The 16,327-nt window shown below is 40.3% G+C and overlaps 1 protein-coding gene across 1 annotated transcript in view; it reads right to left on the bottom strand.

Annotated features, from left to right (window-relative positions):
* NPC1 (NPC intracellular cholesterol transporter 1) overlaps window positions 1-16,327 on the bottom strand; it is a 52,278-nt gene that overhangs the window by 1,630 nt on the left and 34,321 nt on the right. Inside the window, exons 7-24 of the mRNA XM_075270603.1 lie at window positions 15,926-16,002; window positions 15,311-15,681; window positions 14,179-14,405; window positions 13,587-13,687; window positions 13,127-13,229; window positions 12,735-12,924; window positions 11,136-11,318; window positions 10,348-10,462; window positions 10,078-10,205; window positions 8,931-9,071; window positions 8,744-8,833; window positions 8,472-8,662; window positions 8,228-8,343; window positions 7,593-7,722; window positions 6,125-6,325; window positions 5,402-5,633; window positions 4,560-4,673; window positions 4,139-4,301 (exon numbers count right to left, since the gene is read on the bottom strand). Coding sequence (XP_075126704.1) covers window positions 4,139-4,301; window positions 4,560-4,673; window positions 5,402-5,633; window positions 6,125-6,325; window positions 7,593-7,722; window positions 8,228-8,343; window positions 8,472-8,662; window positions 8,744-8,833; window positions 8,931-9,071; window positions 10,078-10,205; window positions 10,348-10,462; window positions 11,136-11,318; window positions 12,735-12,924; window positions 13,127-13,229; window positions 13,587-13,687; window positions 14,179-14,405; window positions 15,311-15,681; window positions 15,926-16,002 — 2,873 coding nt within the window. The remainder of the gene's footprint in view (window positions 1-4,138; window positions 4,302-4,559; window positions 4,674-5,401; window positions 5,634-6,124; window positions 6,326-7,592; window positions 7,723-8,227; window positions 8,344-8,471; window positions 8,663-8,743; window positions 8,834-8,930; window positions 9,072-10,077; window positions 10,206-10,347; window positions 10,463-11,135; window positions 11,319-12,734; window positions 12,925-13,126; window positions 13,230-13,586; window positions 13,688-14,178; window positions 14,406-15,310; window positions 15,682-15,925; window positions 16,003-16,327) is intronic.

Genomic DNA, 16,327 nt, shown 5'->3' with positions numbered 1-16,327 from the left:
TATAGATCATTTAAAAAAAAGTTTATATTATAAATATGTAAATCAAGCTAGATAAATGAAAATAAACTGCTACAAAAAAAAAATTCCAATATGGTGAACATCAGCGTGAGAAAAAATAAAGATCAAGTCTTCAGTCAGAGAGTGTGGCAACTCTCCAAAGTTTTTGCTTTTTAAAAGGTGTTAGAGCATTAAAAAAAAAAAAAAAAATCATCTTAATCATAAGCCATAGAATACAGGGAACATGTCATTTGGCTATTCGGTTAACACCGTAAAAATAAAAGCCAACATGCCCCAGGTTTTTTTTGTTTTTGCAGTGTCCCAGGACATTGCAGGGATTATTAAAACCTGTCCCACAAAAAAAAAGCCCTCAAAGTTTTGTAAATGGACTTTTTAAAAAATGGATATGGTGGGAAAGGCTTAAGGTGCACTTTTTCAGGTTTTTGCATGCACTTTTCTGTGTAACTCAGTAGGATATATGGCGTATAGTTCTGATTGGAGAGAGTGGTGATAACATGAACATTTCAGTGCGCTCCTGTGGTCATTGGAGGCTGTACACCAGGGAGAGGGTAGTAACATGCTGCAGCTTCTCCCCCCCTTCCCTGACAGAACATAAAACTTTTCATAGAGCTCTAGTCCTTAGTGTTATGCCTTACATAAATGGCGCTAATAATTATTCCATGAAATAATGCAGCTTGTAATATATTATGCGACAAATATCCTTTCCTCACCGTCAGTACCACACAGGCTGAAAACCTGTCAGATCCTCGTCCTAACAGAGGAATGTCTGCACTGTAAGGCTCCATTCCCACGTATAATGCGCTGCGCATTCAGACACATATACACATGTCAGAGTGTGAGAGCTCAAAACAGATCCCATTCACTTCAATGTGTGCCGGCTTACGGGCTCTACACCTTGAAATCAATGGAAGGCTTTTTAACTCGTTGATTTCGAGGTGTAGCATGTGTGAGCCGGAACACATTGAAGTGAATGGGATCTGTTTTAAGCTCTCACACGTGTATACGTGTCTGAATGCGCAATGCGTTGCTCCGTGGGAACGGCGCCTAACAAACTGCTGCGGACTCTAAGAGCTAAACTTTCCCTGAATCTCTTCTGATACTCTGTAACACGCACTCAGTTGTGTGTGCAGGACTAGTAAAGAGGGGATCTTCACACAAACAAGAATATTTCCAGGGACAGTGGTGATGGATTATATAGATTAGGGGGGGAAAAAGCATTAGATTTTTATTAAAAAAAAAAAAAAAATTCTTCCTTTTTATTTATTTTTTATATACCATGGACTTGTTATGTACCGGATATCTAGCGCTCCAAATCCCCTGCATGGCTGTAGATTTAAATCTTAACATACCTGTGACCACCAGGGGGAGCTTAAGAGCCAACTGCATATAGTTTATACAGTATATTCAGCTCAAACAGTAAAGGTAGGTTCACAAGTCATATGCTGAGCAACACATAATAAAAGAGTGATTGATGCACCCCCAAAATCTATTCCTTTTTTTTTTTTTTTTTTAACTCTTCTCCATCAGGACTTTGTTACAAGAGGCAACATATGATAGGAGAAAGCTTCAGTAGGTTTTTTTTTTTGTGCAGGTCAATAGGAACAGATTCAGATAGAGGAGGGGGGGGGGGGGGCGTCCATATGAATCAGTCACTCTACTAATGTTACGATAGTCCTTTGTCCATTTTGCTCATTAGTCAGGATGAGAGCACATGTTCATGCTGATAGTGTGAACTCCCCTGGGCAATAACGCTCCTCAGGCCCTTGCAAAAATAAACAAACAAAAACAAATCATGTTTAACTTCCCCCATAAAACTGTATTAAGAATTTAAAGGTGTTGTCCAGGATAAGAAACTTTCTTCAAAAAACAGCAGCACACCGGTCCATGGATTGCACTTCAGCTCCATTGAAGTGAATTTTAAACCAAAGTTGGCAGGGTGTAAAAAGGTGGTCACTTTAAATGGCACCCCATCACCACAACATGTATTTTACATATATTGTGAGAAGGTGACTGACAGGCAGGGTGCTGGAGTCATGTTATGTATTCCCCCAGGTTCCACACGTGTCAGGAGTCATATCTGGGCCAAAAAAAAAAACCTACATTCTGGAGCGATCCTGGGAGTTAGAGGAGGCGCCTGGATCTGTCCTGAGGACTAGTATCTGGTGAGAGCTGTATGCCATTTTGTTCTGTTCATGTGGCTGAAGCAAGCCACACGTATAGTTAGGTCTGGTTCTGTATTAGGGCTCAGACGAGCAGGTTTTCATATATGCTTTGCCTGAAGTTAAGGCAAGTTAAGGCTGTATTTTGTTTTTGCAAACTAAACATAACTGGGTAAAACCCATCTTCACTAGATTTTGTGGCACTGTCTGTTTGGGTCTGCTCTGCTGCCATGCCATCTTCCACATTACTTATATTAAATTTAAATAAAACATTTTTAAAGAAAAAGTGACACCCCCCCTAAAAAAAAAGGGGGGGGGGGGTTCTATGGACACATGCACTTTATGTAAATTATTTCCAGGTAGAAAAATTCTATCATACCGTTTCCCATATTCCCAGGTGGCATGTAGAGTCATGGCTGTATACAATGTCAGATCCACAACCTCTTGACTTAAGGGTTTGTCCGGGATAAATTAAGAATTAACCAATAAACTAATCCCCCCTCCCCCACGTAACTTCTAATTTAGTTCAATTATTAAAAAAAAACAAAAAAAAAAAAAAACACACAATCTGTAAGTACCCATATCTCTGGAGCAGTTATGTGACCACCCCAGGGACACTTTCTGATAATCAGATGACGTTCTATTTCACCACTTCCAAAGCAGAACGTCACCATTACTCCCCCCTTCCCATCAATACTTACCAGTCTTCCTGTGTCCAGGAATGGCTCTTCCCCTCTGCTAGTAATGGGTGTAATATCTTATCTAGGGAGTCTGAGGAAAGGTGGGAGGGGCTAGTAATGGGCAGAATAGCCTAGCTAGTGAGACAGGGAGGAGCTAGTAGTGGGTGGAACCGTTTAGCTAGGGAGACAGGGAGGGGGGTGGTGGTACAGAATAATAGGAGGGTGGGCTAAGTGAGAGGGAACTAATGTGGCAGGTACACCATGTAAACAAATGCAAAAGGATGCCAGCAACAACCAGAGATTTTCTGCCTGGAAAACCTCTTGAGGCTAAGGCCCCACGGGACATTCTGCAGCTAAAAAGTGCTGCGAGAATAACCGCGGCAGCAACGCATTACGGTTCTTCCGGCAGTGTTTTAAACAGAAAGTTTGCAGTTTTCCTCCGTGGGACTTTGTTACAATTATATGTAAGGGCCCCTTCACACTACGGATATGCTGACTGATTCTAAATGTTAAAACACGTTCAGAATCAGCGCGTATAAAGCAGTTCCCATTCATTTCAATGGGAGCCGGCATACGAGCACTCCCCATTGAAATGAATGGGCTGCTTTTTTCTCTACGAGCGCTCCCATTGAAGTGAATGGGAAGCGCTCGCATGTACAGCTCGGAATGAGCCGAGTGAGCCGTACACGCGAGCGCTTCCCATTCACTTCAATGGGAGCACTCGTAGAGAAAAAAGCAGCCCATTCATTTCTATGGGGAGCGCTCGTATGCCGGCTCCCATTGAAATGAATGGGCACTGCTTTATACGCGCTGTTTCTGAACGTGTTTTAACGTTCAGAATCAGTCAGCGTATCCGTAGTGTGAAGGGGCCCTAAGAGGAAACTATCATTTCCATACATGTGATTGACATGCTGTGATTTCATGTCCACACCATGGTTTTTACCACAAATTGGGCATAGGACTTGCTTGAATCCCACCCACTTTCCTTGTACTGTTTAATGCCAAAGTAAGGTTTGAAAATTACAAAGTAATAAAACAAAATCCTTGGCTTTACAGGAAGACATTTGTCGGCAGCTAAGTTTCAGGTCATGGAATCTGCCTCATACATACTGTAGCTTACTAGAGATACATTTTCTCCGGGCTGCAATGACATATACTTGCTTTATTTTTACAGTGATAAAAGTCTATAGGGAAATGCAATTTTTATGAGCTACGCAAAATATACATCCGTTGGGGACATCCACAGGTCACAATTCCCACACTCGAAGTTCTCACACTCACCTACGTAACTAAGTAGAACTGGCAGAAATATGAGGCCATGGGCAGCTCCCAGTAGTACCATGGACAAGTACATTCTGAAGTAGAAGACCTTGAATATCTGAGACTTGGACAGGCCCAGCATGCCAATACCTACAAATTTTGTCAGAGTGATCCCACTGAAGACCTAGAAGAAACACCAAAATCAGAGACATATTCCTTACATAAGAAATACAAGCGTTCTACATCACAGAGCAGGGTGCAGGCCTTATCAATAACCAGATTACAGGACTAGGTGAGCAGCCATTGTAATAATGCTGCACCTTAGTGCTAATGTGTTATAGATTCCATCCAGTTACCTGACCAGACCCCGGCTGCTGTGTTGCAAGTTCAGCTATGTAAATGAAAAGTGAATCAATGTCAAAACATTGCAGGATACACTCACCGAGCTGCCCATATGTGCCAAGGCGTCCTGAGCACGTTGCACTCTACTTCCCTTTGTACTCACTGAAAATGCCCTTGTTATATGACTGCAAAACTCCACAGAGATACCGCAACACTGTAAGAGAAACGCGATGGTCACTGCTTGTACAAATCTAACAAGGTTTGGTTGTCTATTTCAGAACTTTACTGCAGCTGTTCCCTACTCCTCTAGACCAAAATATGCTTTATAACTTCTAGGTCACCACTCGACATCTTCAGACATTGGGCTAATCTAGAACCCTAAAGAGATGCCTTATAAATGTGTCTCCATGGATCGGAGCTCTGCACAGAACTCCTGCATCTACATGAGAGGAGAGTCTGCTATCACAACCAGTTACTGGTCCTAGTAGTCCTACCCCCCCAAAAGCCCAGACATATCATCTGTGTAAACCCACCCATAATGCATAATGGAAAGGGGCCACAAATTAGAAATTAAAGTTCATTTCAGTGGTACTTTATGCTATAAAATAGAAAAATAATTATATATATATATATATATATATATATATATATATATATATATATATATATATAATTTTTATTTATTTATGTATTTTTTAAATTTTATATAGTTAGATCATTAGTAGTTTGGGTAGGACGTTTCCTGGAATTTTTAATATCTTTTTACTGAGGCAACTTTAATTTAGGTCATTCTGTACTGTACCCAGTTGCCTATAAATTATTATATTTTTTAAAAAATAGTGTGCAGGTACATGGAAGTGTTTACTAGGGGCACAACTAAACTTGTGTGATCAAGAGTTCAGATCCAACATGTAAAAAGTTTAAAAAAAAAAAAAAACTCACCATAACCAAGTTCACCAGAGAAACCGCATTTAGGCTGATGCCCCATAGCCACATGACCCCAAACATGTTGGCAAGGATCATGGCTATGGTGAAGCACATCAGAACAGCCGACCAAACTTCAAATCCCAGCAGGATCACAGACACAAAGAATATGGCCGCCAGCGACAGGCAGAGGTTAAACACTGTGTCTTCCACAATAGTCAAATACTGCTCATAAAATACATAGAAAACACTGCAAAGAATGGAGAAAATCAGAGATTGTAACTTCTAACAGTAAAGGTGCACAGAAGCAAGGCAAATACACAGACATTTCATCCATGATGTTCTCTAACTATAGAAGTTGTCCCGTTTACATAAGTTCCACATTATATAGAGAGCCCCATGCTGAGACCACACTTTTATTAGCCAAGAGGTCTTCTCAGTTTGGAGTACCAAGTGTGGGCCTGCATTATGGACGGTGACCACTGTCCATACAGTGTACCCTGAATCCTGCCAAGGACAAACCACCTACAAGGAGTTTGTATGTTCTCCCCATGTTTGCATGGATTTCCTCCCACACTCCAAAGACCTACTGATAGGGAAAAATGTACATTGTGAGCCCCATACAGGGCTTACAATCTTATAAAAAAACAAAAAAAAAAACAACTCTAATTCCCACAAAGTCTTTAAGTCAAACAAATAACACAAATCAACACAGACAAAACACATCATCTTGGGAACTACCTGTAGGCAAAGACGCTGTAATTCTTGCTTGGAGCATCCATGGACTCGGTAATGTTTTGTGCAATTATTCGTGCTTTTCGTAAAGCGTCAATGAAGTCCGAGGAGTTATGTAGGATGGTGTGATAAGTCATGAAATACGTGGCCCCAACGTCCGTGTTATTGGAGAGCAAGTTAACCGCAGAGCCGTACGCTGCATGTCCGCTAAAAACAAAATAAAAAAGTTATACACCAATAATCGCCATTGTAGCAGTGCCGTTACTAAAGCGTTGTGCTTATATCACTTCAGGCATTCTGTGAGTTTCTCTGCATCTTGAGCAGAACATCTGCGGCGGGGAGGACTTCTGTAGGCTATGGTCTCATATCAAAAACGCTGAGCTTTACAGCACCAGAGAAGTGAATGAAATTTCACTAATCTCATCCACACATTGTGGAAGAAAAAAAAAAAGTGGAAACGCTGCGTTTTTCATAATAGCCCCATGTTCATTTTAGCTGTGGAATTGTGATTTATTTCCCTACATATAGAATACAAGGGGAAAAATTAAATCAGAGAAACCACAGTAACCATTAGTAGTATGATGGCTGGAACCCCAGCAATCAGGAGAATGGCACCCAAACAGGGCTTGCTCCATCTTCATAAGATTATATACATTATCACATGTGTGATTTATAACACTGGAAATACTTGAAGTTTTGCTGCTTTGATATGTAGCCCTGACATACATATTATATATAGATTTATTCTAGTGTTTGAATCAGATTGCTCACCGCTTCACAACAATATCCAACCTTTGACATTAAAACTTAAGCTCAACCTTGTATCTAAACTTTCCCCCACTTGCGGGTTAATTGTTTACAGAGCACTTCTCCAATACAGAAGGATTGCCAGACATTCTGTTCCAGAAATAAATCTCACAATTCATTTAAAGGGGCTCTATCATTGGGAAAACGCATTTTTAAACTAAACATACTTGCATAGACTTTCTAAAGGCTATGCAAATATGTGCTTAGTTAGAGAGTTTTCCCAATGATAGAGCCACTTTAAATAGGACCTTTCATATCCTCTAAGATGGGCCATGTTATATACCACAAAGCTGGCAATGCCATTCAGTTTAGAAGCAATTTGCCCCAATTCTAGAGATGTCAGCGCCGTTAGTTTAAGCTTCCAATATCGCTGCACTGTCAGAGGGGCCGGCCTTACAGCTCAGCATCATTGTAGCGTAGTGAGGTATGCCCCCCCCCCCCCCAATATACTCCTTTAGTATTGTACCCTAAAGGGCACTGAGCCATGAGACCCGCCCCTCTGTGTAGAGATATCGGCAGATGAAACCAACAGCACCAATAACTCTGGAACCTCTTTAGAGTTGTAAGAGAACTGGGAAACATCTCAACAGCATAAATAAAGGAATATCAGACACTAGTAAGACATGATCTGACTGTGTCTTAATACTGGTGTATGCCATATACTTACCCTTTACCACACTTGGGATTGGGGTTATCAGAAAGAAACATGGGCAAGAATTTCATGAAGTCCTCCTCTTCCGGCCTGCGTTTGCCTTCTGGAGTCAAGCTGCGACACCTAACACATAACGGATCCACAACTAGAACAAAGAGTAGAGTAATCATTGGGCACCATTTTATTGAGCCACATCATACATAAACTTCAGAGATGGTTCGAACTAAAAGACCATAAGATTATAAGGTAATAGCTATACATATACTGAAAGCACGGCACATATGTAAGGAGCAGCATGCATCTGCACATTAAATGGAGACTAGACAGACTAGTTTTAATGTCATCCATCTGAAAAAATGGTCGCTTATCAGTAGTTGAGGGCACAACGGTTGCAATTACTTGCATTAATATTCACCTCATCTATGAGATGCTTCGCTGCCTGGTACAATTCAGCGTATAAACCACTTCTAGGTTTCTCATGCATTTTATTCCACTTTATATGAAATGACGACAAGATAAATAACCTTTCACATACAAGATCTATAACTTTCTATAGAAATATTTCCAATGACTAACCATATATTTGTTAGGCTGACCTCCAGGACAATATAATAGGAATTTTAGAGGTGTAATATAAGCTACAATAATACCTGAAGCATTGCAAAACTTTTCAGTGTTATTATACACTCGGCAGCAAGTAGACTGAGGCTTCACCCAATCAAAGTAGTCATCAAGCCAGGAGGACGGGGCGTAGCCGATTTTTGTGCTACAATGATATAAAAGATATTGAAACAGATTTAAGGACAAAGTTACCCTTTCTATGACCGAAGTAAAGATTTGCAGAATTCTATACGGGATAAAAAAGATGAAGTCTACAGCTTCTGCATTACTTACTAGTTGTCTATTTGTGCTGCATTATATACTTGTTGTACCAGGGAGTTGTTATTGCAGCCGGCTCCACCGCACACCATATCTTGCCCCTCCTTTGACTTATAATCATGTCCCTCCTCCACCACGAAATACACCGGCGGACCACTGTGCATGTATTTATTCAAGGAGTCAAAATAGTTCAGCACATATGAATCCTATAAGAATAATAGAAACATGATGTAATACAACCGCATATAGTCACAGGCATCTAAAAGGAAAAGTGAGTGTAAACTTACATCTGGCATAGACAATGACTGATCCAAACCGATGTCTACTTTATTAACCACTGCAATACTGAAGGAAAGCATTCCTACAAAGACCGACACCTGTAAGAGATTACCAAGCAGATGTAAGCAGCCATATTATATGCCTGGCACATGAATACATTTTCAGAATATCTTTACGCAGGAGTACAATACTTACCACTACTGGTCTCACCCAGTCTTTAAGTAAGAATGGGGAGTAAACCTTTTTGAAGAACAGGAAAAGCCAGCTTTTTGGTTTTTCATAGCTCCGGTCTCTCTTACATCCTGGGACACAGCAGAGGATATCCAATCTATTTTTCTGTGGACAAAGAACACTGGGTTAGCGGTAAAAAATTTTTTTTAGACCATCCCTAACCTGCTGAACCATTAGTTTCAATAGTATATGAAAAGGTTTCCATACTAATGTAAATATGTCTTAAAACTAAGTGTAGACTCTCTGTAATATACAGAAAAAATAAAAATCTATCTACAAGCAGCAACAAGGGAGCTGTGAGTGGCTGCAGGAGAGTTCGGCCTGCTCTATGGAATAGCTACTCTCTATAAAGCTCAGGGGAACCGGGGTGATTTACTCCACACCCAGCTGTCTGTGCCCTAAGATGGCAATGGATAAGATATGTGAATTATGGTAACATCTCTATGACGTGTGTCTGCATCAACCTTTGCTGGAAACCCATCAACGTCAGATACAACTAAAAGCCACTCGCTACTAAGGACAGAGGAAGTAACAACTTTAGACAGTTGCGAAATTACAAAACTGAACCACGATACAACCAAAGAACAAAAAAATGTTCAGCAATAATATGCACTTTTAGCCTACAAGCGTGTTTAACAGAAAATGTACAGAACTTCCCATGTCCTGACTGAACCCCAGGCATACATTTATGAAGATTTTACTCCCCTTAAAAATAAATATATAATAAACCCTTTCCTGTAAATTTCATCCCTCTTTAAAACTAAGGCATTGCAGTGAACTCCTAGCGGTATCTGTAACCTTTTGGTTTCTGTATATACTTCACAGATATTGCTGGGAAATGTCACAACTTTACTATTGTTGGGGGAATTTCCACTGTGCCGGGAAAGACTGCAAACAGGACACAGAGCCAAGTCTGCACCCTCTACATTTTCAGGATTGGTGGGGGTCTACAGGTCCCAATAAATTGATAGATTACTATTCCTGCCTCTAGGGGCAGTAAGCAACATCATTAGTTATAAATTAACCTAGATAGATGTTGCTATGAAAAATTTAACGCAAACATTTTAAATAATTATTAGTCTGTTCATGCCTTAACTATTCCCATATTCACCTCTTGTCTCTTGATATCCAAGCCAAGTAAGCTCACAAAGCAGGTGATCTGGAGCAGGAAGTCAAAAAAGACAGCCATCCCAGCAAAGAGGGAAAAAGTTCGCACTGCTGGCATGGACGACAGCGCCCCTAGAGGAATAGAATGTTAAAATTAACACAAGATGTTCAGTAATGTAGGTTTATGTCAAAAAAACAAAAAAGATGATAAATCGAGTGTGCCGAAAAAGGACATTCTTAGTTTCCAGAAATGGATAACGCAATGACATATTACCTAAGAAAAAGGCCACAGTCTCAGAGAAGGAGGACAGGAATATGCTTGGAGCTACGTCACCCAGGACCCTGCCAATCTGCTGATCAAGTTTTTCCCTTTCACGTCGTTCATCCCTCTGTAAAGAAAACATGTTCATGAATGTAAAAGGAAATGCCCCATGCCAATGCCAGTCAGGAATACTGGACTCTGTTCTCATTAATGTCACAGAGCAATTGTAGCTTTGAAGAATTGGTTTTTAACTGGTCTCAAAGCATTCTGATATACAGTAGTCTATTGACAATGGGGTCTAACAGGATTGCAGTTTTTGGGGTTTTTCACCTTAAAGGGGTGTGAAAGATTTTTTTAAACACAGCTCATTTTTCTGTTTTCTTGTAGTCTCAATTCTTTCTGCTCCAGTGGCAAGATCCAAATAGCATTACACTGACACTGCTGTAGTGAATTGTGTGTCTGTCAGGACTATACTCCTGAGGCCAGGTTACAGAAATGCGTGAGGATCAGGAAGTATTACTATAGGAATGGTAAGGCAAGTAAAACTCATCCCTGATGGTCAGAAGATTGAGGGTTGTCTGGTTAGTTTACATGGCTGGAAGACCCCTTTAATGGCAAGAGCAGGGATACTGTACTACACAAATAAATGCATTTTTATTAGAATCAAATAAATCTGTTTTAGAAACCTAAGTACTATTTGCCAAAGACACATCTTAAAACAAAATTTTAATCAGAAAAAAGTGATACAACATACATCTTGCATAAACTTTTTTTTTTATTTTTGCCATTTTTTACTGCACCTGTAAAGTCTGTACAATGATGTATATGTTGTCCACTCCAACGGCAAGAACCAAAAACGGGATGACCTCTATTACTATGAGAGTGAGTGGGATACCGACATAACTGAAGACCCCCAGAGAACACGCCACCGACGCCAGGACGATCAAGATGCCGGAAATACCAAGTGAGATTTTAGAGTCCACCTGTAAGATGAAGAAACAAAATTGAAATATAGGATTGTAAAAAAATTATTTCTTCATGTGGCAATCACAAGTGTTTCTGCAAACCACGGCAGGACAATTATACCTACGGAAATGCTGGCGGTTTCTGTATGTGTTTTATATGTATAAAAGAAAAAAAAAAGTCCGCAGAAGAAAACAGCAGACTTTGTGGAAATCGTTGCAGAAAACGCTATGCGTTTCCGCTGTTGTATTTGTGCAGCATTTTTCGGCTAAGACTCACTACGTGGGGTCTTGACCTAGAGGTATTTTTGGCCTGAACCCTTTTTCAGGTTGTGTGTCCGCTTCAAGCCAGAGGCACAAATTTTTCTCATTTAGAGTCTGACCCTATTCTGTCATTAAATGGTTCCTCCCCGCTCCACAGTACAGCGCGATAGGCACTGCTGGGCAGAAGGGCGTCCCTGGCTAACTGTCAGAAACGCCTTTCTGACTGTAAAGGGCTACGGTACTGGGACCGATAGCGCTTTACCCAGGGCACAGATCGGGAAAGCCGACAGTGCGCTGAATTCAGCGCACTGTCAGCTTTCCAGCAGTATATAAAACGGCCTGTGTCCAATCTGATGAAAGGTCCTCTTTAAGAGCTGCTATGTTGTGTTCTCAGAGGAGGCTATTGATAGGGAAGAGAGTCTAGAAATAATCTGTATTTAGCAGGTAGCAGATCTCTCCAGACTCTGTAGTGGGTACAAAGTCTCAGAAGAACTCCTTCGCAGTAATCCATCATAAATGGTTGGGACAGCAAACCCATGTTTTTACTTTATTGTGGTAAATCAGATACCATCAAATACTGCTAGCGTACTATGTGGATAAGAAACTTATCACATTGTCGGCCCCTCTTCAGGCATTACTAAAAGCTATAGGGTTCTTTCAGAAGACAACTTGTGCTACCACTAAAGGCTGTCCACATTTATACAGCTGGTCCCATTACTAGGACTCACATACAAGTCCTCCACCTAAAAGCAACCTCCAGCCTAAGGGCAGTGTCTGATAGAAATGAATTGGAGTGGCTATGTACACACGGGCTTTTTAATAGAGGCTTCTTTCATGAAGAATCCAGGACTGTTGGATTTATTTTCTCCATTTACAGTTCTACATTTTCTCTTGCATGTCTAATCACCAGGTGGATAGTTTTTTAATTTTTTTTTTTTTACTGTTTGTGGAGAATTTGTATTTTTTGGGACCACCCAAGACCATGTAGGCACACAGCCTCCCAAGTGAGGACTCAACCAAAACCAATTCATTGTATTGGAGCAATAAAATTGTCTGCACAAATGACAAAAAAAAAAAAAAAAACAATTTTAAAAATTATCAGTTAAACGTTATTAGGTTGCAGGTTCCTCTTCTAACAGCACCTACAGCTAACCAGGGTTATACGACACATACCAAGATGCTGCTGCATTGGCCAATGGTACCCAAGGCAAGGGAGATGTATACAAACATCAGCGCATAGCTCCGAACAACTGTGGTGACATCACTTGTGCTTTCCCGATTTATTTCATCCTCAATGCTCCTCTCGGCAGAAAAGGCTATTGATAAATTTGTGTTGTTGTAACCTTGAACAAACTCGATAAATCTGAAAAGAAAAATATAGTAAAAAACAAAAGTCAAGAAAAATAAAAGGGTTTTGTATGTGTAAAAAAAAAAAAAAAAAAAAAACAGCTGTGCTAATGTGTTTTTGTAAGTTTATGTTTTTCCAAGATTCAGGAAGTGACAGATAACTGGAGCCAAGGTTACCCTTGGTCAATGACACTACTTAGACTATAGAATATACGTACACTTTCTCCCAGGCTTTCGCTTTATTGATCTTCTCTGTGTCGTTGTGAAAGTTGTTCACAGGGAATGTAATCACAAGCGCTGTAGCGTTGTTGTAATTCTCTCCTGCAAGAAATGGTGTATAAATGCTGTTATGGGGATGTAATGGAAAAATGCATTGCTTTGTCATATGTAAATCCCTACTGACAAACAGCTAAAATTCCAGATGTAACGTGGTTAACAAAAAAAAAAAAAAAAAAAAAAAAAAAACACCTTATCAGTAAGTTGCAAATTCTTAAAAGACAATATTGAACAGTAACGTTATAAAACATTAATGACAGCTCATAACATATAATCCATGATAAGAAATAATACAAGGCTACTTCTATATACTTCCATGTAAATGACAGCATACAGTACATATAAGCATAGCCAAGTGTACATGCAAGCTATGAACAAAGTTATATAATACATCTATCATACCATCATAGCCTCCAAGCACAAGCCAAGGGAAGATTGGCCCACCAAATGTACCCAGGCACGGGTCATGAAGGACAGAAGTATCATTCAGCGATGCAGGAGATCTGCAAAGAATAGGGATGCTGTGGTTAAAATGAGTCATTATATTGGGTAGTTAATGCATATGGCTGATTTGCAGGATTACAAAAAAAAAAAAAAAAAAAAAAAAAAAAAAAAAGCGCTTACGTACATCCCCATAGTGCAGGAGGTCTAATTGTAATACAAGGCAAACAATATACAAATGTCGTACAAGAGCAAGAGAAGTTGGCAGAGTAAAAGGCATATGTAAAAACTCTGCTAAATTGTAGTAAACGTTCTTCAGATTTACTTTTCTTGGGGGGAAAAAAAATAAAAGCCTATGTCACAGAACATTTTTTTCATGAGAAAATTGCTAGTGAAGGACACCAGGGTCACTGCTGACGTCACAAGGACGGTTAAAGACATTTATTATTCTCTACATTATCTATAATAAACATTGCAATAGCAGAACAAATTGGTTTGCATTAGGGGAATTAAAGGAAATTCAGACAGATACATAGAAGTAAAAATAACCTACTGTACGCAGTATAAGAAGTGGGTGTGGTAGTCTGCCTCAAGGAAGAAATCATCCCGGAAGGTATGGTTCAGCACTGAGTAGCTGTTCTGGAAATAGTTCAGCACACTCAGGATTGTGCAGTTGTTATTATACGGGGCCAGGGGAGCCAAGCAGATGTCTTTCAGCATCACTGTCTCATTTTGGTATTCAGCAGTTAAGTTTTCAATGGCATTTTGTAATTCTAAAACCTGCAATAGAAAAACCAAAAAATATGACGCATGAGTGGACGCAAAATTAGATTCACCAATATGTTTGCTGCCATTCACATGAATGCTACGACTTACATGAAAAGTACTGGGCAACTCTTATACTAGTTCGACAAAGTTCAAGTTATATAGAAAGTGTACAATTTACAGGTGAAAAAACAGATATTGTAAATCCAGCCAGTCTTCTTTCATCTCTATTAAGTTCTCATGACATTTTGTTTATCCATGAAACCTGATTCAAACACCAATAGAGGGGTCCGTGTTAAAAAAAGGAAAATGAATAAGGATCTGTAACCGTCATGGTTAACAAGAACCTTACTTGAACTAATGCCATTTCAATATGATCCATTTTTTACCGGACCCACTAAACAGATAGTCAAGATATGATGTGGATGTGCCCCTAACAATCCTACTGAGCAGGACAATCTGAACAGTCCAACACAATCCTCCTCAGTTTCAGTGCAGAGATCAGATGAATAGAATAGCTCAGTCTCTTGGCCAAATCTCTGGTCAGCTACGACTAAAGCTAAGACAAAGTATTACTGGTGAATACTCTGCCAACAGTGAAGGGGAAAAATGTCACAGCTTAAAGAGGACCTTTCATGGTTTGGGGCACAGGCGGATCTATATACTGCTGGAAAGCTGACAGTGTGCTGAATTCAGTGCACTGTCGGCTTTCCTGATCTGTGCCCCGGACAAAGAGCTTTCGGTCCCGGTACTGTAGCTCTTTACAGTCAGAAGGGCGTTCCTGACAGTCAGTCAGGTACGTCCTTCTCCACAGCAGAGCCTATCGCGCTGTACAGTGTGAGCGGGGAGGAACGCCCCCTCCCTCTACTCACAGTGCTCGCCCATAGACAAGTATTATCAGGAGAATAAAAATTTGTTACCTGGGACAGAATGTCAAATGTTAAAGGTGGGCCAAATGGCACATCATTCCCAGATGGAAATGGGGAGTAGATATCTCCTGTACTATTAGGAGCAGTGATAATCAACTGCTCTGTGCGGAAGAAAGGTCCAAAGTGGGTATCAAAGTATTCCTTCTCTCTGCGAGCTTGGCTTTGTGGATCAGACCACAGCTCTACAGGGTCTGTAGTAATACGCATATACTTCAGCCCAGAACAGCAAGCAGCAATAACAGCAAGGGAGAAGAAGATAACAATCCAGGGGTGGCGGACACAGAAGGAGCCCCATTTTGTAAAAGCTACTCGCAGACAGTTCTCAAGTCGCTCTCCAAATCTGTCACAGCATGACGGCTCACCTGCAGAAATACAAGTACAGTAAATACAAAGTCCAATATATACGGCTATGAAAATGCTTTGTATCTGATGTGCTGGTGTGAGATTAACATAGGTTATTGGATTTCTTTCCTACAAAACAGTAAGGAATTACATGCATGGGCCAATCCTCTCCTATGTCATGGTGTAGCACATGGGGATTAACATTTATAGGCCTTTGATCACACTTAACTACTCTAGAATTGCAGCTCTGTATTTTAGTCATACCTGATGTAGGAGTGGCGTTGACTGAATAGGCTAAAGTGCTGTCAATTGGGGCGTACTCGGAAACAATTTTCCTTTTTCTGCAAAAGAAAATGACAAATAAAAATCACACTGACAGCTATGAAGATTAAAAGGTTACTGTTAATAGCTGTATTTGCAGACACTTTCACATCCCCCACCAAACAGGTGCATGCAATAGCTCACATCCTGTACAAGTCAGGACAACCACTGCCAGAGATGGGGATCCATTTGCCAGAACACACTCGCTCATCTCCATTGACAAAAAAAAAACAAAAAAAACTGAGGCTGTGTTAGGTACATTGAATCCTTGTAATAATCTGTATTTCCAGTTTTTGCTACTGAATAATGAAAAAGGGCTATACTATAGCCAAAATAACCTCACCC

This window comes from Leptodactylus fuscus, chromosome 4, assembly GCF_031893055.1.
Source record: "Leptodactylus fuscus isolate aLepFus1 chromosome 4, aLepFus1.hap2, whole genome shotgun sequence".
Classification (NCBI taxonomy): Eukaryota; Metazoa; Chordata; class Amphibia; order Anura; family Leptodactylidae; genus Leptodactylus; species Leptodactylus fuscus.
The sequence above is the reverse complement of the archived record's forward strand: the minus strand, read 5'-3'. Positions and strand labels throughout refer to the sequence as shown.